At 40.0% G+C, this 26,281-nt stretch overlaps 1 protein-coding gene across 2 annotated transcripts in view; it reads left to right on the top strand.

Annotated features, from left to right (window-relative positions):
• si:dkey-246g23.2 (solute carrier family 66 member 2) overlaps window positions 1-26,281 on the top strand; it is a 47,720-nt gene that overhangs the window by 6,226 nt on the left and 15,213 nt on the right. For both annotated transcript variants that reach the window (XM_044192518.1, XM_044192517.1), the window contains exon 4: window positions 22,306-22,522. In XM_044192518.1, coding sequence (XP_044048453.1) covers window positions 22,306-22,522 — 217 coding nt within the window. The remainder of the gene's footprint in view (window positions 1-22,305; window positions 22,523-26,281) is intronic.

Here is a 26,281-nt window from a genome sequence, read left to right as displayed (position 1 = left end):
TGTGCTGATTTCCCCTAGCCTTCATTAGTTCTGGACTGGTTTCCTTTTTCCATACTTGTGAAGGCATCTCTTGCCATGTGTATTTTAGGTGTTTTCCATATTTTAGTAATATATGTCTGCTGAATTCTGTTCTGTATATCACCTACAGGAGTTCAATGTGCTGCTCACGAAATCTGGCATGCTGCTTTGATTCATGTGGGCTCCAACCAAGCTGTTTCTGCAAAATGCAGCCGTCCTATGCATTGCTGCAGTGATCCTACATGCTTTCACACAAGTTGAATGCTCCTAATAGAATCATATTCAGGCCTTTTTCAAGATGGGTTTGTTTGTTTGACTCCCAGCCTGAGTTTGATTGTCCCCTCTCCCCCAAACCTGCTGCTGTGCTTTCATACTTGTCTCAACAAAGTGTAGGAGGTGTTTACCGTTGTTGCCAGGAAACAATGCTGGATCCCTTTCTGATGTTGTGCAGGGAAAATGGAGAACAATATACGGGTGGAGCCATGTTAGCATGACTGAGAGGAGTGTGGTCAACAAAGAAGCAAACAAGGAGCAGCGCTCTTTAACAAACCTCCTACAAAAGAAATGTTGTGTTGCATCAAGTTGGGCTCGTTATGTTATTTTACTCTCATGTATCTGTGAGGTATTTTATCTCTACTGTTTTCTTGTTAGCAATGCAATAATGCCAGTAATTAAGTTATCATGACATGTGAACAAGGAGTTTCTTCTTGTACAAGTATGTTTTGCATTCTGACTCAGACAGCACCACAGTCTGACTGAAACTAATCTCAGACCGCCTTTCAAGTTTGGACAAAACTGTCTGTGTGAAATCACCTCAGATTCTGAACCTTTAAACACACATACGTACCATACATAGCTTGTTTTGCTGTTGACGTTCACGTTGAAGTGGTCTAACATTGTAAATTATGCACAGCCCTTTTTCTTCTCTCGAATCTACAATACTTTTCCCAGGAAGCACATACACAAACTACCCATTGGGCAACCGACATGAACACGCTGAAAGTGGAGAATTTCTTTTCTTTTTAATCCTTGCCTTTTCATTTAAGTGGAAGCTGAGAGAGAATCAACATAATTAGACTGGGATTGAATTTTCTAGCCAGGTCACCTTCATTATCATTAATGAGTTTGAGCAGGTATGGACTGGGTGAATTAAATCTGGTGATGGTGCTATAACTACAGAATGAAAAGTTAGCAAAAACAGAAGCTGTTTTTGATCAGTGTCAGCATTGTTACAGATCCCACTATAATGTTATTCTTTACATAATCACCAATAGAGGTAAAACTTCATAAATATGTAGATATTTAATAGTGAATAAATTAATTCAGTAGTGAAAATGTGTTGAAAATTAATTGACTGAGTATAAGTTAGAATCTCTAAAGAATGTGGCTTTTAGATCATGAACCAAATGAAAGTGAAATTTTGATGACTTATAGACTAAAATTGAAGCTTGTGTGCTTCATCTGCAGAGTCTTTGTAATGGTCTCTACCCTGAGCTGACTCAGAGTTATGACTTTGCAGTGACTTCCAGTGGCTGCCCCAGGGTGCCACATTAACAGTCCTGGCCTTATGATACAGGGATTTGGAGGCTGATAGGGCGGCGAGGGGAGAGAATATGTTTAAAGGCAAATGTGGCCTCAGGCTTGGTGCAATGAAAGTGGGAAGTAACTTTGAAAAAAGTGGAAATAGAAAGTGCAAGGACTGGAGAAACTTATTGCTTACATATAATATTATGTGAATTATTTAAGTGTCAAAAATGAATAGAATTTAGGAGTTGATTTATACAAAATAAATGAAATTGACTTGACTTGATTTGAGCAACCAAAAGTGAAATCCAATGAACATCCTCCTGTACTGGTTGAATCCGGTAAAGCACAACCCGACTACTTAAACGCATTTGATCTCAGCTCTTAAGGTTTATTTTTTTCATTTGTAACCAGTGCATGCAGTTTATAGTTTTTACGTTTTTTTCCCTCCACATTTAACCAGCCAACGCTCTCAGCTCTCGCATACAACTCCATGTTGTGAGTCACCTAGCAAAGAGCCACAATTGCAATTTAACATCCTGTTTGTGGGAGCCAGTGAGAGCTTACCAGACCATAAACAGAGGAAGAGATGGGACTCTTGATAGCTGGTGTTGACCCTACGGTCATCTTTAAAACCGTTAGCACTCAAGTGGTGAAAGCAATTTCAATTTGTTCTAGATAACCTCTGCGGGAGAGGTTAGACAGGGCAGACATTAGACGTGTGATAGGAATTGTTTTAAAGAATGTGTGCTCAGTCAGTGGCAAATTCATTGTCTGTAATGTTGTAAAATAAACTTTCATTCTACTTTAATTTACCCAGGCAGGAACAAGTGATAATCTACGCTATTTTCCAGCAACTTATTGCCTCATAAATTCACACCAGCTCTCTTCTGTGCACTGAGCAGTGGTAACTAACTTGAATCATTCAGGCTGTCTTAAAGCTGAAGATTCATTGAGGACCAACTTATTTGATTTGGAGTATACCTTTTAAATAAATTACTGAATCAACAGACACATAACTACTGCTGGGAGCTCAGCGCTTTTTTCTCAAAGTCAACTTGATGGTGAGGGAAATGGGAATATTTTACTTTTTCACTTCCAACTCACATATTTTACCAGGCTGCACCCAAACTTGAACCTTTAACTTGCTTCTCGGGCTAAGTATGCTACTGTCCACATTACACCCTTGTACAGTATTAGTGAGTTGTGATCCCAGGTCAGTGTACCACTTTGAAGGTGAAGGTGCTTGCGTTTCCTCAGATTAATGTGTGACTTTTGACAGCATTTGAATTTGGGCTAAATTTATATGCGTGCCTTGTCTGTGTGTGTGAGTTTCCTTGTGTCTAATAGGTTGGAATGGCGAGTCTTGCATACATGCGTGTTGCATTTGTTTCTGACTTTGACCCAGTATACTGTCACAGTAAGGTAATTACTGAATGGTGCAGTGCAGAGTATGATGACTATGCCACTCTGCAACACTCGGGCAGCACTGCAGTGGGACAATTCAGGCGTAACAAACACAAGCACGCACATACACACAGACACACACTCACACTGACACAAAGACAGACACCATGCAACCCAGACCAATTGCATTTACATATCCTACAACACACAGAAAAGTGTTCTGCTTACTTTCAACGTCAAGTGTGTTTAATTAAACCCCTGATAACAGCGAAGTTTAATTAGCAAGTCAAATGAAGTCAGGTAGGAGAGAGGTGCTTTATAAGCAGACGAGCATACAGTATTGGATTACTTGGGCAGAATGTTTAAAAAAATGGAAATAAAATATCATGCCTCAGAGGGAGTATTGTGGAGATTATTTTTTGCTTATAAGTTTTCACAGAAGCTCACAGAAGAGCTGCAATGTGAAAACATTTTCCTGAACCAAACAGAAGTCTTGTAATTAACTTTTGGATGTAGGACGCTTTTTTCCCCAGTCATTGTTTTGCCTGGTGTGTCAAGTATATGATACATGTGACACTAGGAGCGGACGAGCGGTGGCATGCTGGTGGATATTAAAACTGTCTGATGCGGCCCTCAAGGGCTGTTTGTTGTTCTCATGTCCTGAAATGAATTATAGAACTGTGAGGAGTACATCTGATATTCTCCAAAGTGTAGTACATAATATGATACATAAACCAAAATGAATGATGGCTGAATTCAATTTAACTGCTTCAGTTTCCGGGTCCTGGTATTGTTCATGCTGGTTCACTGTAGGCTTGGTGCCGATTGTCAATTTAATTGAGAACTGATGATGGATTGAATCAATCGATTTATGATTTATTTATTTATTGGGCCAGAAAAACACTGCCATGGTGAATTCTAAGGTGTGTGTACATGTACATACATAAGTAAACCATTATTTTCTCTTGCATGCTGTATTTTATTTTAATTAATACTGTCTGTAGCCTACCATACATTTACAATGTGATGCGACTTTTACCTAGCAGCGCTACGGCTGCACAATTTTTCAGGGTCAGGCAGAACAGATCATTCTAAGACAGAGCTCAGAAGTGCAGTAAAAGCTTGTCTCCTTGTTGTAGGCTACTAAACAACCACATATGTGCGTAGCGAGGGTGTGGTTGAGTACAAGTGAGAGAGAGCGTGTGGCAGAAAAGTGACGGTGAACGGAGCTGAGAAAAAAAGGTTAGCAGTTAGTTGTAAGTCTGGCTGTAAATCAACAGTATAGGTTACAGTTTGTCAGTCTAACAAACTGCTGCAGCTTCTCAAGATCAAGAAAAGTCTCGTCTGTTGTTCCCCAACTGCTGGAAAAGTGAAGGGGGTTAGCCCCGAAGCCCCGGTAACAACCCCGCCTACATTTTAAGAGTACTGTCTGCGGTAGAATCGTCAATTGCCAATGGCTGGGGGGCTCGATGAGCCGATGCAGCTGTGCACACGATGACGCAAGCCTGGTTCACTGTCACACTGTCATGACTTACCCGGATGCTTGAATAGAACAGAACCATCGTTACGGTTATTAGTAACACCTGTGTTTTCCTACTGCGACAAGTCAAAATGTACGCCTATGGTGCAGACTTTTCTCCCATTTCTGCCCTCCATCTTTCAAAATTCAGTAAATGAAGTGCTCTGAAGCAAACAGGGAAGAAACTGAAAGGCTGCCTGTTAGGTGAGAAAAAAAGCATTCATCAATATAGATAAAGAAACAGTGGTATGCTTTAAAGAATATCACATGGTTAAATATAGTTTATTGTTTTGTTGTAAATATGCTAAAACATGCAAGAAAATGTGTCCTTTGGTCTTTTAATTCACATTCTTTACTTGTTTTAGAAAATGATTTAATGGAGATACTTTTCATCAGACATTTCACTGTAAGTGTGAATCTGAATGTGCTCCTAATTGACTCACCTGGTTGAGAAAAGGTCACATCAACCAGAATAGAAACTTGGTCTTGGCTCTCTTGTGGAAAATTTGATATTGAGAAAATTTCTCAGCCTCTCCCTGAGGATCTGTCCCGATACCTTGTAGTTATTTATGGATGTGGGTTAGTAATTCATGAACTTGTCTTTGAACCTGCTGAACTGGTTATGTCAGTCAGGACAGTGTGTCACCTAATTAGACCAACACTAGAGAGAAGACCTGACAAACAGACACCATCTATCACCATCCATCTCCGCCATATAACCTGACAGTGTGTGTGTGTGTGTGTGTGTGTGTGTGTGTGTGTGTGTGTGTGTGTGTGAGAAGAGACTGTGTGTTAGGGTATGTGTACCCATCTGTTATACAGTATGTGTATACTATATTTGAGTATGTGTGAGGGAGGGAGTCTCAGGGCATGTTGCGCATCTGTTTGTGGGTACCAGATTGTGTGTGTTTGTGTGTGCGTGTATATGATGTGTCGATAAAGACATCCATATATCAGGCCGGCCAGATGCCTGCTAACTGGACATGAAGTCAGTACCTTCTGCATTCCTGTCAAGTCGATGAAAGACCATACTCAGCTTTTTCAGTGTGGCAGAGCTGTCTGTTTAATATGACAAAAAAATATCATCACCATAAATTTTCTTACATGGTTGGTTATCACTATATGTATAAATAATGCTGCTGTAGTATTTGAAAAGTATCCTGATACTGAATAAAGCTTGAAGAAACCAGAAGGTTTGTTTAGACTCAACCCATATTTTAAGTTAATACAAATAAAAACATCTAGCTAAGCATAAACATTTAACTGTGAAAACATGGCTAGGGCTACAACCTAGATTATTTTCATTATGCATGAGTCTGTTGAGTTCTTCTTTTTTTTTTCTCGATAAATCATGTCATGTCTATAAAAAGTCCATTAAGAGTTCCCAGAGCCCAAGGTGATGTCAGCAAATACTTTTTGTCCAACCAACAGTCCACATCCCTAAAATATGAATTTTAAAATGATATAAAACAGCATAAAAACAGCATTTTTGCTTAATAAATTACTTAAATGATTAAGCGCTTATCAAAACTTGTCACTAAACATGACTTTCTACTACAAATGACTGAAAACATCCATACTAGCTTATACATTAACTTATAGTAACATTAAGTTTTATAGTGTAAGTAATGGTATAGTAATAATAAGTATTCTTCACTCCTTTAATGCTCTTTCTCATCAGGGTTAGCAGCCACAAATAAGATCATGACTGACTGTTGTTTAAGTCAAGCTCCACTATTGCTAACTACAGTATATTAGCATGTTGGACACTGTTTGTGGTTTTGACGGCGGTTTTGAAATGAAATCACTGTCACTTCATTCTCTTTGGTCCGACTCATTGTTTTTTCTCCCCTTTTCTCATCACAGTTGTCCTCTTTGTTTTTGCTAGCAGCTGTGCTAGACTGTGGAAGCAAACTGCAGCCTGATCAGCTGCATTGTGGCTGGTGGCTGGCTCCATTATTAAAGCCACACACCAAGAAACATATTAAATACAAATTCCTAAAGTGTATTACCCCTATCAAGGAAATGATACAGTCATTTTGTTGTGGTTTCCTTGTCAGGGCAGTGGTAGTAGCTTGTGGCAGCGTGCTGTAGGTGAAAACTCACATATACTCACATAGTGGCAGAAAAAATCATTCAGCTCCTAGCTAGCTGATTGTCTTACTCTTTGACATTACAGTCTCTTTAGTTATCTATTTCCATTGTTTTTTCATTATCTTGATTTTGTAGCCCTTTCCTTCCTCTTTTTTTCTCACATTTTTGCAATATTATTTCTCATCTTCTCTTGAATTGCTTGGTCTCTTCCTCTCATCATTGCATACCTTCCTTCAATGAGGGACCAAACATCTGTTAGTTTTAGAGGTTTGCAGCTGTTCTTTTAGGCCAGCTGTTGAAGTCGAAGGGAATCACACCACAAAGACAAATTATGAATAGGACTTAAATGCATTAGTAGTAGTAGTTTACAACAAAACTGCTCATTATGGACAAGCTGTACTTCTTCTAGACTGTAGAAGTTCTAGTTTTAGATGTTTACCAAGCTTAAATTGTAGTGGCATCATGATACTACATAGGTATGTCAGGAATTCCTCCAGCGATGCATATAAGGTGAGCGAAACTGTCCAGTTACTCGTGCGATTCTTGGAGGGTTAATGCACATTACTCCTTGACTCCACAATGTCAAGGAGGCAACATGATAAACAGATCCCTGGGAGGTTTAAGCTCATTATTACCTCATTGAGCCGAACTGAAATGAGATTGGCCTCAGTCTTCCCTCCTTCGCTCTCACGGCTTTGTTGCTCAGTATGTTGTGCTCTGATCAGACCTGATCAGAGGGAATGAGTGAGAGAGTCAAACTTTAACAACCCTCTGGCTCGCTCATTAAGAGAAAACTCTTTCTGTCTCTCACACACTGACCAAAAGACACAAATACTCCTGCCTTACAGAAAATATGCACACTAAAACTTTATATTTAAAAATCTTGACTCTTAGTTGTATTTTCCATTACATTACATTATCTAGGGAATTTAGTGGCATGATTACATCTTCTTGTGTCAGTTAACCCTCCTAGCATCACTAAGTTCACGAGTCACTCATGAGTTTGAGAGACACTAGGTTACCCAAGTTACAACTCAAACTTGACATGAAATAAAAACACATCCTGTCATAGAAAGTTTTCAAACTCTACACTCTACAAAAATTCTGAAATGATCCGTCTTGTAGAGGAACAGGAACTTACAGCTGTGTGTGTGGTAGCGGATGTAGTTGCTTTCCTGCTGTCCTAATTGGAGAGGTGATGCTGTGCCCTGGGCACTCTGCCTTCCACGAGACACTAGACTTGCGCAGACTTCTCTGACTCGTCTCCAACATGTCACACTGTGCTTCCTGAGAACATCAGTGCCTGCAGGACTGCCCAAACACACACACATACACACACACACACACACACACACACACACACACACACACACACCCACACCTGTAAAGTCAGACCATGACAAACATCCAAAACTTGGAAACTAACATTTCAGAAAACACAGACAACCAGATTAGAGTTTGTCTGTTTGTTCACAGTCTGTCTCTCTTACAGGCTGTTTCAGGTGAGTAATAAGCAATAAGTTCATGTTGGAAGCTAAATAAATGCAAACTCTGCTGTAATTCTGTTTTACTGTATGTCCTAATATGATTAATCACTATCGGACGGATAGAGCAATAGATAAATTGGGTGCACAGATTTATTTGAGGTAGGAATAGAGTATTTAGGCCATTTATAAACCAGCAGTCCACTAGGACTAGCCAAGGTTTGCCACTGCTCCTCAGATGACTGCATTCATGCCCCCACTGACTAGGAGAAGCTGGAAAACATGTCCCATTTCCCGAATGTTAATAACGCCTTGACCCTGGAACAGTGGGCACACTGAATGATAAGCTATGTCACATGGAAGCACACTGCAAGATGCAAAACTCTCACTAACACTCAGGTGGCAGACTCATTCAGACTTGAAGTACTGGTAACATGCATCTTTCAAATTTATTGGCCACTATTAGCAAGGTTCTGCAAATATCAAGCACATTTGATGTGGACAGGACTTCTTGCAGATGTGGTTGCATGTTTAGGAACAGCAGGGCACCAACCTTCTCACAGAAAGTTGCCGTTAAGACCTGCCAGGAAGTGTGTTTTAATAATCTGACTTGAACAAATCCTATCAACTCTTCAAGGGAACATTTCTCTGTCTCTCCCCCTGAGAGTTTTCTCAGAGCAGCGGCAGAAACATAGCCAGCCATCTCTGCTCCACCCTCTCTTTGTTTGTCATTCTTAAACTTTATTCATTTACTCCCTCTACTCTGTCTCTATTTAATACCCCCCTTATCTCCCCAACCCTATAAATCTTTCTTTATTTCTCTCCTCTTCTGTCTGAACCATTGAAACAAGCAAGTGATGACAGTGATGCAACCTCACAGCAAGAACATGTTTGCTGATACTCAGATCCTCTTCCATCTGCATCATGTTATAAAAACAAGCACTAAAAGCCAGGGCTTGGTCATCAACAAACAGGAAAAATGCTGATACTAAAAATTATGAATTTGTGAGAAGTGGTGAGCTACTGACCATCCGTGCTGGGTCAGATTCTGAAGTGTCTTAGTTGTTTATGAATAGGCCCACTCAGGCCCAGTCCCTGTTATTTCGATATGTTTGTGACAGTGTGCAACATCAATCTGTGTTGACATCGGGGTTGATTTTGTTGTATGGTGGTTTTCTAGTATTTTTCTGCAAAGTGACATCATTTACTTAGTCAACTAATGTCCACTAGGCTTTATGTTGTATAATTATATTGTTATTGTGAGATGAAAGGGCTATACTATCAGAGCAGCTGAGATTCACAAAGCTGGTTCCTCTTACTCTTCTTTGTCAGAGCTAGAATGAAGTCCATACTACATCACTTTTTTTAACTGATCTGTTTACGTAAATGCACTAAAAGACTTACAAGCTTTACCAACTTTTATCAAGCAATGCATTTGCATTTCACAACTAACACTTCTGAGTCAAAGGGAGACGCAGAGCATCTTTAATTGTAGAATCTTATTATTTCTCCTATTTGGTGTTAAAGTCAGTTAAAGAGTGTTGGAAATGATTTTGCTTTCATCGCATGGGGAAAAAACATTTATTTTAAGCAAATTTAATCTTTGATTTAACATGTCCTATTTAAAGTTAAAAGAGGCCGAATGTGGGATTGACATGAAAACGTTTTGCCCGAACAAGTAACTAAAGCACTGGCATGGCCACCTGAGAGTATGTTTGTATTACCAACAGATTGACAGGCAGTCACTTCTACTTACTGCTGCTCATACAGTAGTTAAAACACACAATTGTTAAGAATTTGCTTTCATTTCACAGACTTAAATTAACAGCTAAATATATCATAAATAAACCCAATCTGAGCAGCTTATTTGTACTTTAGTACTATAAACACATGCTTTTGAGAACATATATTTTCATGCTTTATCCCTTTTGCTTATTCTCTGCTGTTTGCCATAAATGATCAAATATTTAGCCTTGTTAGCCTTGCATTGCCACTTACCCAGTATTATAGTTGCATAAAAAGCTACAGGTATAAACAGCCCCAATAAAGTGCAATGGACATTATCTTACGGTGGTAACTACACACACAAAGGGAGAAGGGATCAAAGGAAAGTAGCCAGTTGTGTAGTGAGCAAGGTCAATGGACATTCTATCTAAATAATGACTTTTAATGAGGCAGTGCTGTGCTAATTACTGTTGGGTCATGAGGTAATTGTACCCTGAGGAAGAAGATGAAGAAGTATGTGTCGCCGTGCCACTTGTGTGTGTGTGTGTGTGTGTGTGTGTGTGTGTGTGTGTGTGTGTGTGTGTCAAATCCTGGGAGAGACTAGACCACGATAGATACAGATATCCTTTAGGAAAATTTAAATTCTTACAATTCTAGGGATCACTTACCAATTTCAGTTACGTTGCATCACGTTCTCTGTTTTTCTATGCATTGCTCAGGTTGAACATTAAGCTGCCGTTACTGTGTGCATGTAAAATCAGTGGCAATCGTGCAAATTATACAAAATTGGTTATTTTATGAATGTTGCTTTACAAAATCAAAAGATGAATATCTGGCAGAAGATCACACTGCTAGCTACTAATTCTGACTATTGCCTTATTAATTTAATCTAGGATAAAAATGTGTTTACCGCACATACCGTATGATAACATGCATTTGTAATTCACATCAAACTCATAGTTTTCCCTGTCATTCGTTCGAGTCAGAGCCCATTCCCGGCACTGGAGATGTGGAGGCCTGTTCAAAGATTTAGAACAATAACCACATTGAATCAAGTTCCTAAGTGAGACACCGCATGCTTATTCATGCATAATTTATACAAATTTAAACTTGATCAAACAAAAAGTCTTCCATAATGTTTTTGTGCCATCTGTCATCTGCAGTTGTTAAATCTCATATTGTCTCATGTATTTCACTCCCTTCTATGGAAGTTGAGGGCTTTGTCATCTAAACACGTCCGATTGTATTTACGAAGACACACAGAGTGTAGAGCCTGCATGGTACACTGCATGTTAGTGGGATGGAACAGTGTTGTGATTGAAGGGAGCAACAGGGTTTACGAACACTGCCCATCATGTTTGCGAGTGTTGTTCCTTTATATCCACAACATTAGGAAATGTCAGTCTGTGCTCAATAATTACATAATGTTATTTTCACAAGTAATTGCCACATCATGCTTCTAATAAACTGCTATAATGCTGTCAGATGTGCATTTCAGGTCAGGCTGTATTCAGTTGTCAGTGTGGGTTAAACATTAAATTGAACTGTCAATGTTCAGACCATAAAAACCACACAAAGAAAATGTATGTTAAATGTGAACTCCTCTTTTAGCAAAAACCACAGACATGCCACATCACAAACCATCATCACTGCTATGAAGGTCACATTGTTTGATCTGGAAATCTTTTGATGTACACAGTGTAATTCTTCAGCTAATAATAGTCCTGCCCCTGAACCCCCCTCCCCCGGACTTTGTTTTCCAGTCACATTATCTTTTATTTACACCTGCTTATCTCTATAGGAAGAAAGCCTCCCATTGATAACTTGTCTGCCCTTGTAGACCCTAATAAATAGTTTGGACCCCTTTGGTCTCCTGTTCTCTCCTCCCTTATCTGGACCTCCCGATTCTTCCATCTGGTCAACAGCTGATTATTATCTGACCAAATCACCTTCACACACAGCCAGGCTTAACTTTGATTCTTGTGTGTCTTTTAACAAGCAGGAAGCAGGCAGGGAAAGAGAAACAGAGTCTATGTTCTATATGTACATCATGAGATACTGTACTGTATTTACACCCACATCACTGACATGTGTCTGCCTGTGTCTGTGAGAGAGTGTATGAGGGAGACAGAACGAGGGCAAGAGCAAGACATCCCAAGTGCAGTTAATTTGATCTTTCTTCTTCTGTCTCTGTCATGCTCTCCCAGCGTGAGTGCTCCAGTGATGCTTCACTTCCTCAATTCCATCCACTCCACTCCACCATCCTCAGCACCAAGGTCACAGCATCTCAGCACTTTGCCTTCACCACTCTGTCCAGTTATCATCCATAAGACACACAGCACCACGGTCTACACCAACACTTAAGCCTTCCAGAACCCTTTTATGTCTGCTATAAGTAGCCAAAATATATACTCATACAAACAGATGTGCATGCACAAATGATCTAAGAAAACGTGCTGCATTCACCAATTTTTTTGTACTTTTTCTCTTAGGTAAGGATGAAATTCGCGAGTGGACCTGTTGTACGAGTCATGTACAGATATTGATCTGCCTCCCTCCACTGGGGAAAAAATCACTTGTTTGACTTATAATACTTGTAAAAATTAAAAATGCAAAGTTAATGTACTGTTCACCATATCAACTTGCCCACAAACGGAGCGGAACAGGTAGCCTTATATAGCATTTTGGGAGTGTCTATTATGCAAATGATCGCATGTTACAAAAGCGCACGTCCTCATGAACAGGTGGCATTCATCAAGTTAAAACAAGTAATTTACGACAAGTTTGTGCAGTTAAGAGAGTTTGCCTAATCTGACTTGGAAGATGTTTAGGATGAGAATACAAAAATGTTGCGTGACTCTCAATGAAGTACTTATTGACTACTTGAATAGGAGTAAGAACTACTTAAATAGTTACTTCATAATTGACAGGTTGTGTATAAGAAGCATGTGTGTGACTAGTATCACTTGTTTTACATGGATGTACACCATGACTCATTCAATGTGAAATGCTGCCACACATAAGCAGTTTCACATGGACATTTGCATTATAAGATAAAGCAGGAGTGGCTGAACATTTTTATTTATGTCATACAAATGCATTTGCAATTACCAGGACATGAAAAACTCCTTGGCACACAGCCAAGAATCTCATTTTCTTGCTGCATTGTCCTAAAATTGCAGGACTTTATTAAAAAAAAATCTTTGAGCCCAACATTGTTAACCTGATATGTATGTGAACATCAAACACCCTTAAAGCTGAAAGCCAGCACTTTAATCTCACAGTTATTGTTTCATTTCTAATCCAACATGCTGGAGTAGAGCCAGAGCAATGAAAATGTGCCACTGTTCACATACTGAGTGTGAAGAATTATGGGCGTAGTAATAAGTCTAAAAAGATGGACTTTCCTGCTCACTGTCAGCTCAGTGTCAGCGTGCTGCTCTGATGTTCTGCTATCAAACAAGCATTCACAACCCGAGTCTGACAGCATGAGCTGCCAACACCGGTTTGAAAGCGCTAGTTTGCAAATGAAAAAATAAAAATGAGGGCAGAGATTTTTTGGCTCATCTGAATCTCCTGATGCTCCTTCAGCCATTATTCTACTGCTGCTGAAAACGAGAGTCAGATCAGTGTCAGTGTCTTTAAAGTTTCTGTGAACCAAACTATTAATAAAAAATAGTTAAAAATGAAGGAACTGGGGAAACTGGGTAGTACTATGATTAAGTGTCTGTTATGTCCTTAATGGCAGAGATGAAAATAGCCTCAGTGTTTGGGATTAGTAGATAACAGCTCATCAGCTAACAATAAGAAAACATATCTGCTCGCTCATCACGCCGGATAGCCTTTGAAAAACACATGAAACGGAAGAACAGCTCTTTCTTTGAAACAACGTCAAACTTTCATTTTGCTGTAGACAGCAAATCCTAAACAACCTGCATCCACTTGCAGACACACCCAATCTTGTGTGATCTTGAAAAGATTTGAGACATTTACGGATTTAGCTGACATGCGAGGCAAGATATAGAGGCTTATACGAATGCTATCAGGACAAGTGGAGGACAATGCCAATGAAGGGCTTTTTTATCTCTGATTTTCTCTGCTTAATGGAGCTTACAGTACTGTGCAGTAGATGCAGCAGAAGAAGAGCACAGGGAGGAAGTGCTGTGATTGACAGAGTGAGGGAGAATGAAATGAGAGTTCTAAAGAGGACAGCAAGAGAGAACTCGTGCAGAAAAAGGTAGCGAGTAGAGGTCTCATCGGGTCCTCTCTGTTCTTAGAAACTGATGTTTGATAGGGTCCCAATGTGTTGCCAAGTGTCACAGGCCTGTGTGTCAATATGTCTAATACTCGAGTGGATCCAAGCAGGCTCTCTTGTCAGCTCTGATCACGTGGTGCATTCTAATTATCACAGGAGAAAAATGTGTTTTTTTGAGACGAGTTGACGGGTATGAAGTATGATGTGCAGGGATAAATGACATGTACTGCTACTCTTTAAGACCACAGCTGCTCATCAATTGGTGGAGCATCATGCTGCTTCCAGTGTTTCTGTTTGTCAGCTATTTGCGTGGGCATTTTGGATCGGGTCTAATTATCCTAAGGTTTATTTCAGACTGGTTCTAACCGAACCTATAAAGACCTTTAGTAGGGAGACAAAAATGAAAGAGAGTTTTAAAAAACATCACTTGCGATGACATTTTGAAATCATCATGTTATTAATATTATGAACATTTTTCCAATATCAAAATATCATATTCAATTCCAATTAACTGCACCTCACCATATCAATACATGACAATATAACTTATTTACTAGACTTGCACTAAACATGAACAGAAAATTACCAGGCCCCATCATTGTATATATTTATTTTGAGTGTGGTCCTACTTCTTAGTTCAGTTTCTAGTTAAGATTTTATTCATTTATGGTTTTATTATATTATTTTCCTATTTACCTCTTTGTGGGTCCTTTATTTAGATACTGTATATCATGGTATGGCAAATGTGCATATGCAAAATCATATAAAATAATGAACTGATGTCCAGTGCAATGCACTGTGTTCTGCTGTTATGTATTACATTAGGCAAAACTCATTTAGTCAATTTTTAATTAGAATGAACTGAATTACAAAAGAATCCGATGAAATGATCATATATGCGATTCCACTCAAATTTACTAAACAATCATTTAGAATTATTGCCCAGCCTTGCATGAGCCCAACGACACACACTCAAACACTAAAACAAACACATACAGACAGTCCGGTCATGGCAGAAAGCTGGCCCTGGATGGGAGTCTTTTTTTGGGGAATGCGGCGTACTAGAGGCCGACTGACTCACTCTCATTTATCTCAGAGCTGCAGGCGCCGGGCAATGACTTTTAGGGACGATAGTGGACAGAGGCGCTAGAGCGAGAATGAATGTTAAAAGGTAGATTGGATGGTGGTGGTGGAAGTGTGGGTTTGACAGTATACCAGAATTGTCAATGAACCTGAAGCTGAAACAAATGTTAGGTGTGGAGACGTCATGCAGCGACTGTACTGATAGAATAATGGTATTCTGTCTGTCTGTCTCTATACATTAACAGGAGTGTCATACAGAAATGTCTCCTGTCATGTGCATAATGTGAAGGTTGTTCAGTACCTGTCAGTGAAGGAGTGTATATTCTGACTTGGATCAGAGAGTTATTCTTTTATAAAAGGGGTACAGCTGTGGAATCCATTAGTACATAACAGAGGTCAAGCGGTCACAGAATTGTTGTTGTGGGTCGTTAATGCCAATAGAGCTCATTAGTTAAGCCTCATCTGGGTCAAAAGGCTAGAAAGAACATGTACACTCAGTGAGGAAGCAATCATTCGTGGAAAAACACAGTCATGGTTCACTCGCAAGGTCAAAGCTGCCCACTTTCAGAAGTGCTACTGCGGCAGAAACTCTGTGGGAAAAGTGTTCTTGACGAAAGATTATTTGCTGCAAGCCGACCAGACCATCATATAAAAGACATTTCTCTCTCTCTCTCTAATCATAGTTTTATGATTTCACCTTTCTCTATTTCTTCTTTTTTTATTAGATGTCAAAACATGCAGTATAAAAAAGATGACTAAATAGATAAATAAAACATAAAATATCATAAATAGGTATAGTAAAATATATAGTAGCTGTACAACACACAAAATATACTGTATATATACGGTAATATAAATTTGGCAATAAATTATGAAATTATTAGCACTTGGTCAAATTAAAATTAAAATCACAATTTTATATCAAAGGTCATTTGTATTCATTCTCATTTTTTATAGTAATATTTTTATTGGAGTTTATTTTGGAGTAGAGCCTTGAATATACTCAAAACAGGCATTATGGTGTCAGCGTACACAGATGTATGTCTGTTGACACGAGATGACAAAATGTACGTCACGCCAACACTACGCGAATGCTGAAACTAGCATTAGTGCTTTACCAGGCTCAGCATCTGAGAGTTTACAAGCTAGCATGTTAGAGGCAAGGGGGAATGTGATTGGCTGAGATTTTATAATAAAAATGCTAAAATGTATACTGTTAATGTTATCTGTAGGATTTTGTTTGTTTTTGTTGGTGAAAAAATTGCTAGAGGAGGTATATTTCTCTTTTTTTGCGAGGAGCTGATCCTCACCTCATAAATATGCAGTAATTGTGCTAAGCTAACTGTCCTAATATTTATCACATTCATCTTAAGTTTCAACCTTGCAGCACATTATTTGTAGTTGCCAGCAGGAAACTTCTATTAAAAGGCACACAGTGCCTCACCATTAGGCATTCGAGCAAACAACTGTAAACTGTTGACTTGTATGTTTCTGCATTAATGACTTTTGTAATACACAAAATATTCTGCAAATGGATGTGCCAGTCATCCCTGTGAATAGATATGCATTAGAAGATGAAGACAGGCTTTTTTTGTTTTGACAGATTTGACCAAACAGAGTTTAGAGAGACCACTGCAGAAACAAGAAACAATGTGGCCCTCTGTTACAACTTAATTTATTTTGTTAATTTACTGCCCATAAAAGATAAAACTAGAGGATGTAGTAGCGACAAACTGGGCAGTGAAGCAACAAATCCAAAATTGGATTCAACGTTTAAGCTGAGAAGATAATGCAACAGAAACAAATGAAAACTCAAATACATAATGGTGCATGGCACAATATGCCTCATTGCCCTGTGGCAAACATACACACAGAAGCTATTGGAAATTAAAGAGTTACAGTAATTGCACTGGACATTGTGATTCCCCTGTATGTGTGAATGTGTTTTTATATGTGTATACAGGAATTTTTGTGCAATAGTGTGTGTACACTGTCAAGATGAGATCAGAAATGTTAATTACTCAGCAAAATGCACAAAAAAGGATCAACTTGAAGTATACAGCGCTAACTTATCTAAGTATTATCTTAATCCTGCCTTCCCCAGTGAAAATTACCTTAACTGCATTGTCTTTTTCACTTTTTATTGCACCTTTCATTGCTTATCACTGTCACGCACATTTTCAGTTTTTTTGTTGTTACATTTTCCAGTAAATGAGCCATTAATTACTTTGTTAAGACCTTTGTGAGTAACTGTTGACTGAGATCAAACAGCGACGCTCTAAAGGACATAATTTGAAAGTTTGCAGCCAGGCAGGTGTGAATTTGGGCAGAAATAGCAGTTCTTGTTACCACAAATAACTCCTCTAATGCATGGCTGGACCCGAGCCGTCCGTTCTCCACACAGTGCCGTTGTTGGTCCAGTGTGACTTTGTGCAACATCCCCTCTAAAAATTCTTTTCCACTGGGAAGCATCTAAACAGTTTAGCAGGAGGGAGGGAGAATGAAATGGAACGGATGATGTGGAGGGGTGGTAGGCAATGTCATCATTGTTTCTTTTTTCATTTCCCTTTTATTGCTTTACGTTAATTAACCTGCTTTTGTGTTGACTTGTCAATGTGTGGATTGTTCTGTGTCCTGCTGAATTTCATAAATAATGACTAAACTAAAATAGTGTTTTGATGATTTTGTGATCAGTAGTTTATGCAGTTTCTAAAAAAGCGCCGGGGTGAAGTAGTTGAAATGCTCAGTCAGCATTACTCATATTTGTCTTAATAAATTAACCAAGTGTTTTACCAGAGAAGGCAGTTGGGTGATGAAGTTCCTCTGCTCTCAAGTTAAATATGAACTATTCTGTATTATTCAGAGAGCTGACAGAGGAAGAGGGAGACACAGAGAGCTGTGGACTCTTTCCGAGCTGCCTTCATTCAGACCTGTTCTGCTGGTGAACCAAGTTATGTTTCTGCTGCATCAACAAACCCCCCCTTTTTTGTTTTTCAGTCTGTCGGGAAGATAGAATTCAGAACGGTCCAGTGACTTTCTGTCTGTCCAAATGATTGCAGAGCGCATGTCCTACAAGAAGCCGCACCTTTCCACAGATTAGACAAGTGAGCCGAGCACCCGGCAGACAGCCTACAAGAGATGTCAAACAGCAACTTTCAGATAGATACACCGAGCACCGTGCTGAGTCAGCATATCTCGAAGCTCTCTAGCTGTCCATCCTTGTCTCTGTCTCAGAGTCTCTACTCTCGGCTCCGTATTGTACTGTACTTTCTCTGCTCGGCCTGATGGGAAACATCGCAAGTTTAGCCTCCATATATCTACTTTAGTGACTCGAGGCTACTCTCCCTCTCTTTCTGACTCACACACCCTCCACCCCTCCTTCCATCTCTAATCCTCCTCTCCCTCCTCTTTACAGATTGTGTGAAACTGCTGTTCAGATCTATCAGCGCTGAAACAAAGTCTTGATAATGCTACACACCAGATAGACCTGCTAAGGCTGTCACAACTCCGGACTTACACCTGAACAGACACACACATAAACTGATGACTATATGACTTATCTTGCCGGAGAAACTTCACATCTTCACATCTATGAGTATCTTCATACACAGGCATTGACGTCCTCTGGGCTGCTTCCTCTCCAGTTTTAGTAATTGAATTGTTTGATCTTGAATGGCCTCTGTGTAAACAAAGAGTCTGTGTGAAGAAAGAGCGTCTCGCCTCCTCCTGGCACTCCAGAGCCTCTGGGGTGTTTGAAGTGTGGCCCAGGCCTCAACACACAACAGACATGAGGATGCTGTTTGGAAAAGGCCAGGCCACCTGTCCTGTCCTGGGGTGATAGGACAGCAGCCACAAAGGTGGTGTGTGTGTGTGTGTGTGTGTGTGTGTGTGTGTGTGTGTGTGTGTGTGTGTGTGTGTGTGTGTGTGTGTGAAATGAAGACACTTTTTTAGTCTTCAAGGTGGGTGGAAAAAAAAAAGATTGAAGCAGTGAGAGGAAAGAAGTGAGAGCTGGTCAGGGAAAGTAAACCGTGGATGATGCATGATATGAGAGGAGGACAAATAAAAGAGATGACTCCATGAATGATGCATAGCTTTCTCTCTTCGTTATTATGCAGGTAAACATACAAGGCTGTATAAGTGAGAGATGAAATGTGATAGAGAGGGGGTGAGCGGGGATAAGAGAAGGAGGAGTGGGCGTGTTGCTCTCTGTATGAAAATGGATTGGAGTGCTTGGGAAGAGGACAAGAGAATAGTGTTTTTGGTGTCTGAGTGTGTATGTGTGCATGCTGCCGATAAGCGGGAGAGAGGGAGGGGAAGCTGAATTAAAAATGGAGAGATGAAAATGTGAGAGGCTCAGCGGGAGGCTGTATACACTGAAAAGTTGACAGTAGTTTTGAAATACCACTACTCTCATTGTTGCTGCTGTCAGCATGTTTATACTTCACCACCTTGGTCTCATTCAAACAGAAATGAAAGGGCTTTTGTGTTGCTGATAAAGGGCAGCCTCTAAGCCTCTCCTGACTCTCCAGTCTCCCTCTGCCAACCGCCAGTGGCTGCAGTGACTCACGTTGGATGTTGTGTTGTAGTAAAGGGGCACCAGGAGGGAAGAGGGACTTGTGAATAAGAGCTGAAGTGTGCCAGGCTCTCTGTCTCCAGCTCTTCGGCTTCTGTCAGTGTCATAGTTTGTGAGAACAGACATAAGTCATACCCTAAGAGTCGATATATCAAATAGTATGTGTGAGAGAGAGCTGAAAAGCATGTGTGTGTGTGTGTATGTGTGTGTAGTATTGCTCTCCTCTCCCACCTCGCATGTCTGCTGTCAGCTGTGGTTGATGTGTCTTTTGTGGCTCTCTGTAATAAAGCCATTAATCACGTTCGCTGTTTGCCACAAACATGCCACGCTGAACTCGCTGCAAGATGTCTCACTCTGTCTGTCCCAGGATGCAACAGCAGATGCAGCTCACTGGAGTGGAATGGGGAAACGTCCCAGCTGGGTGTTGGGTGTGTGTGTGTGTGTGTGTGACCATATATGTACAGTATGTGAGATGATATTCACGGATAAGGTCCTTTAAGAGAAAAGCTCTTAAACCTGAAAACGCTCCTCTTTTGTTGAGAGAGACTACAAAGACCAGGTAGGCATGAATACATACTGGGTTTCCAATGTCTCTTGTCATTCATTGGCAGGCCATTGCAGTTTGAGTCTCCTCAAAAGTAAACTTAATTCAAAATTTTCACCTCACCTCATGGAAACCTTGAAATGTTGTGGAAAGCTTGAAAAAAGCTAGTAGTTGGCCTTTGAGTTAAGATTTTTTTTTTATAACCAAACTCATAATCCCTAATTATGTGCACAGTATGGGTGCAATTTTTTTTTCACAATAAGACCTGTCACAGCCTTTTAGAGCTGAGGTGATGTTTTATAATTTCTCATTTCTGTTTGATGAACAGTCAGAAAAGCCAAAGGTATTCATGTGACAACAGTAAAACATTTAGAAAAGCAACCAGATCCACACATTTAAGAGACTGTAAACAGCAAATACTTTTTTTGCATTTGCATAATTGAGTACTGGTGTACATGACACTTCCCAATCCTAATCACTTACCAAGTTCTGACCAGACTGGTGCTGGAATGATTACTCCTTTAATAAATTAGTGTATAGACAACAGATTAATTAGCCACTTGGATTCATCATTTTAAGTTATGTATCACCAAAAATGCCAAATATTCTCTGGTTCCACCTTTTCAATATAGGGATTTGCTGCTTTGCTGCTCAATTTTGTCATTTTAAATTGAATACCTGAGTTTTGGACTGTTGGTTGGACAAAAAAGTGAGTTGTAGAGTCACCTTGAGCTCTGGGAAATTGCATTTTCACTATTTGCTGACTTTTTTATGTGTTGGGTTTTTTTTGCCTTCATTCAATAGTTGACAGTGGATACAGGGCAGGATCAGTCTTTGCTGTCAACATTTGACATTATATAGAAATTCAAGGCCTCACACATACGTGCAACTGTACAGTACACACATGTACACACACATATTTGAGCTCATATAGGTGCAGCCTACTCAGTCAGTGTGAAAGGTAACAGCAGCACACATGGAAGTCAGGTGCTTCGCAGTACACAGCGTCAAGCTTGAGTCCCCACACTAACTAATGTGCTCTTATTTAGCCATCATTCCCCGTTAGCTGATGTCAGCTGGTTTTCCACAGCTCCATGGTCATACATAAGCAATGAGAGATTGTCGATCATCTCACATTATGGTCCGTTGAGGAGATGGCTGATGTAGTAGGCTTATATGTTTCCCCTCATAAGTGTTCCTTGGCAGCTCCTGAACCAGCCTGCAAGCAGCGAACTCAGTCCCTCTGAAGCCGATAGGAGAGACATTGTTTTAGGTTGCTGGACCACTGTGACTATTTAAATGTTGGCTCAATTCTAATTCAAAGTCATACTCTGACTTTTGTACTCAGTCCCCTGGTGCTGGCCTGGGGGACTGAGTACGTTTTAGGGAACAAACAACAGCTTTAGGCAGCTGTGGTCTTTGTATTTATCAGTAAGTTGTAAAAGCCACGCATAATAAATAGAGTTGTGTCAGTGGAAAGATAGCTTTATACCAAAGGTAATAAACTTTCTAAATGTAAAGCCTTGCCTCTCCAAAGGCCAAGTAATAGAAGTGTAAAAGCTTTCGAGTGCCTCATTTATCTTTGTTCCATTCACTTACGCATGTGTACAGTATTGATTTAGGAGTGCTGTCTTTGCAGAATTTCTATGCATCCTTTAATGAAACGCGCTTATTCCTTCTCTTTCCTCCTCCTGTCTTTTTCCTGTGATGTTGCCCTCGCCACTTTCAATCTCTGCCTGTCACTATTGCTCTTCTGTTTCCATCTTCACATACTGTAAGCACCCTCTCACACTCACACAGCACTACACACACAGACACACACACACACACACACACACTTCCTCACTCTTACTCTGCTTCTTTATTTGATCATCTCTTCAGGCTCTTTTGTCAGATTTCTTTCCTTTAAATCCTCCCACACTTTTTTCCCAATCTTCACTTTCCTTCCTGTGTACTCTCTTCTCTACCTGTCACATCTATTCAATTTAGTTTTTCAAGGCTGTAAACAATACTGATGACAAGTGTTAAGTATAAGTTAAATGGTTTCTCTGTATCTGCTTTATTGCCTCCCCTCTCCAGAATTGGACTTTCGCTATTTCTGGAAGTGGAGCGTGTTTGAGGACTACCTGCTCTTTTGCTTCGGCTTCACCGTGCTGTGTGCAGTGGTCACCCTACTGCTGCTGGACTCTGCTGTGTTTGTGGAGACGCTGGGTTCCCTGGCCGTGATGTTTGAAGCCATGTTGGGCCTCCCGCAGCTGCTGCAAAACTTCCACAACCACTCCACCAAAGGCATGAGGTACAGCACGCTTTGAGGTCAAGCAGCGCTTTGCAGAAAGCTCCTAACTCACTGTACTCACACAGTAGCACACTCCCACAGGAATTCCATAGTGCTCACTAACACCACATGGAAAGTACTCTCATTAACCTAAATGTCCAGGGAGGGCAAGTAATTTATATTCTCGTGAACAACATATGCTAATAAGGTCATTTATAATCATTAGAGGCTACGTGAAAAAAAATCAGTGAGTCAAGGTTTGGATAAACCCAAAGACTGAGTCTTAAACAATTATCGAACAGTTATCTATCTGTTTCATTGACAAGGGTAAATGCATTACCAATGATGAACAGTGACACTGATTTAACTTTTAAAAAAATGTCTGCACTAATGGCAGAAAACTAAGTAGAGAAAACTAGAAAAATGGGATGATGATACTGTAAAATAACTCATCTGCCCTCTAAAATCAGTTAAAAGAATCGACGTATCCCCTCCAAGAAATTATCTCGATAGCATTATTACATGCCACATTTTAAGGTAATTCCCGTGTTTTAAACTGTGCCCACGTCAAATTCAAGGTCACCTTGAATGGAGAGAGGAAGTAGAGGGTGAAAGAGGGGGGCAAACAATAGGCTTTGCTTGCATTATGAATTTCTTGTTAAGGTTATGTCAGCGTGTGCAAAGGTCAGTGTGTATACTGATTAGCCTCTCAGGTAGAGGACTGTGAGATCAATTATGCCCCTAATGGCACAGAACCTCATACTAATTATGATCATTATTTCCCCATTATGTCTCTTGTCTGTCATCAGTGCAAAAACCATGCATACAGTGTGTGTGTGTGTGTGTGTGTGTGTGTGTGTGTGTGTGTGTGTAGTGTAGTTGCATGCATTGCTGGTCTGTAGAGACAAAACAAAATATTTTACTTTTTCTTTCCAGGACACAGCAACCGTCATATGTTTTCAGTAGTAGGTATAGAAGTCGGAGTCAGACATAGGTTAATATGCATACCAGGGGAGTGCGATGATGATGATCTAAAATTAGGATCTTGCAGTGACGTCATATGGAATTAGCAACTCCCTGGGTTTGGGAGTGGTTTGGTTTTCCTTGACTCAAAATTCCTTCATACACAAATGCACCGTGAAAAAAATATATGTTTTTTAGGGCAAATAACGACTCATTGCATTATTGATTAATCTGCTGATTATTTTCTTGATTAATCAAGTAATCATTTGGTCTATTAAATGTCAGAAAATGATGAAAAACGGCCATCATAATTTCCAAGGCTGTACTTAGGCACAGCAGTACTTTGAGCTAAATGCATTTTAACATGCTCACAATGACAATGCTAACATGCTGATGTTTAGCAGATATAATGTTTACCATGCTAATTGTAGTTAGTGTGTTAGCATGCTAACATTTGCTAATTAGCGTAAAACATACAATTTACAGTTTACAGTCTTTTGCAGATACATTACTCACTTATCCTCTTCTCTCCTTCCACCTTGTTATGCCTCTATTCTTTTGTAGTTGTTCTGTCCTAGTTCGCTATTAGTTTTTTGTTGATTCCCCAAAGCACAAGAATACCATAGAAATACTTTTCACTTGGAAAAGAAAGAGGATGTGAGAATAGCCTTTTTCCCTTGAGAGACAATCATTTTTACCGCAAACAAGTGACAGAGGTGTCATCTACTCTATACTGTATATTCTCCACACACTGCAGTCTTCACTGTATATCCACAGTTCTTCTTCAAGTCCCCCTACATGTTTTCTCTGGATTAACTGTAACTCTATTGTCACATCAGCTCTTATACTGAAACACACACAGAGGAAAATTCAGTAATGTAGGCCTACTTAAACATGCTGCAGTACAGCTGATTTACTGTCAGAATGACAAGACGTGCTTTCTCTGTAATATGCCCAATTTCACATAAAGTGTCCTCAGGGTGTACATCTGGGCTTGCACTTCCTTTTAGTGCCCATTCTTAGAGTGAATATCATGCCAAAGATTAAATACGCAATAACACTACATTAGATCTCTAAGATGACTGATGAATAAGTTAGGAACATCAATTCGCTAAACTCAAATCCATGGCAAGTACCTGCATACTCAGTAATGTGATAATATAATATGAGCCACCAAAAACAACACACTTGTTGGAAAATACTTCACAATACTAAATTACTCTTTCCAGAAAATACTGTAATTTCAACATGAATATTTTCTAACATCCCTATCTATCTCTGTGGTCTAATTGGACGAATGACCCTGCTGGGTTGAAACAGCCCATTCAGCACTTCTGTCTCTGTGTGTATAACATGTTTCAGATCTTTCGACCCTCGTCATGTGTACTTAAGGATTCTCCCACGTAGTCTGCGCTTCCTCTCATGTTATCCCAAGTTACTTTTTGTTCAGTCCGATTCCCCTGAGTCCTGTTACTGAGGTGCGATGATGAGTGTATGGATCCATTTCATCAAGGACTGCTCACCTTTTCCAGGTCGCCCAAATGTTGGCCTTCAAACAGGAAAAGCAGAGGAAAAGCAGAGAGAGAGTTAGCGAGAGACATACACACACAGCACGTTCAATTGCACTCAGGGTAATTATGCTTCTTAGTCACTATTGACACTTTGTGTGTGCACACACATTCACACTCATGCCACTACTCCTGGGAAACCGAGGAAGGGACAGAGTGGGGATGGAAAATTACAATAAAAGAGACAGTGAGAGATGGGGGGGGGGCAAGGCTAGATGAGGTGTAGAAAAGGAAGGATGTGATAGAAAAGGAAATATACTGGTGAATGTAGATTGCAGAAATGAGAGAAGACCCATCTGAAAGTGAGCCCCCTTTATTTCAAGCCTCATTTCTTAACTTGTTACTTGGTGCTTCCACACCCAGGCTGTTTAAACAAACTGGTTGGTTTACACATTTTGTTTGGGTTGTTTAGATGGTGTAACCTCTGTCGTTCAAACTCTGGTGCAGACCAAACAACCGGACTGAGACAATCTATATGATTATGCTAGATCATTTAGTAACCATGGTAACACATATGCGGGTCAGTACAGTGTGTTGAGCTTGTGTCCTCCATGTATTTTGCCAGTTCATTATATAAAATAAGTGAAACATAGCAACCATATAGCAGCACTCCAGTAATAGTACAAGATCACCTCCTTTTTGTCTTGTTCATACCTCCCCGTCATTAGTTATGGTATATAAGGTTAGAGACAAGGGCCTGTGACCAGAAAGGCGCCAGTTCGATCGCCAGACTGGCAGGATAAATTTGGGTGGGGAAAGTGAAAAAGCAGCACTTGTCTCTCCCTCAATAGCACAACTGCGAGCAAAGGCCCTAAAACCCAACTGCTCTATTGGAGCTGCTCAGTGGCCATCAGATCAGACTGTGTTTGTCGTGGGCAGCTTCCACGTGTAATTGTGTAACAGTGCATTCATGCAAACGAGAGCGTTACTCTCAGTGAAACTTCACTGAATAAATAAAAGGATTTTAAAAACTGATAATACTCATAATCAATCATTTGTGTGTGATCTCTTTGTGACCACCAGAAGTTAAAAGCATAGGCACAGTAAAGTGCAGCATGAGTTGCTGTCATTCTACGGAGTAAACCCCCATGGGTTCATGTAGCACTGATAATGCAGGATGTCACCAACATGAAACACATCAGAACTTCTTTGGTGCGGACTGAGTGAACCAAACTGCAGATGTGAAAACAGCCTTAACTACTGCATGAATTTACTATTTTGCACATATAGCCCTCCAGCTTATTTCCGT

Source organism: Siniperca chuatsi, linkage group LG4 (assembly GCF_020085105.1).
Source record: "Siniperca chuatsi isolate FFG_IHB_CAS linkage group LG4, ASM2008510v1, whole genome shotgun sequence".
NCBI classification, from domain to species: Eukaryota; Metazoa; Chordata; class Actinopteri; order Centrarchiformes; family Sinipercidae; genus Siniperca; species Siniperca chuatsi.
Note: the sequence above shows the minus strand (reverse complement) of the source record. Positions and strands in the feature narration are given on the sequence as shown.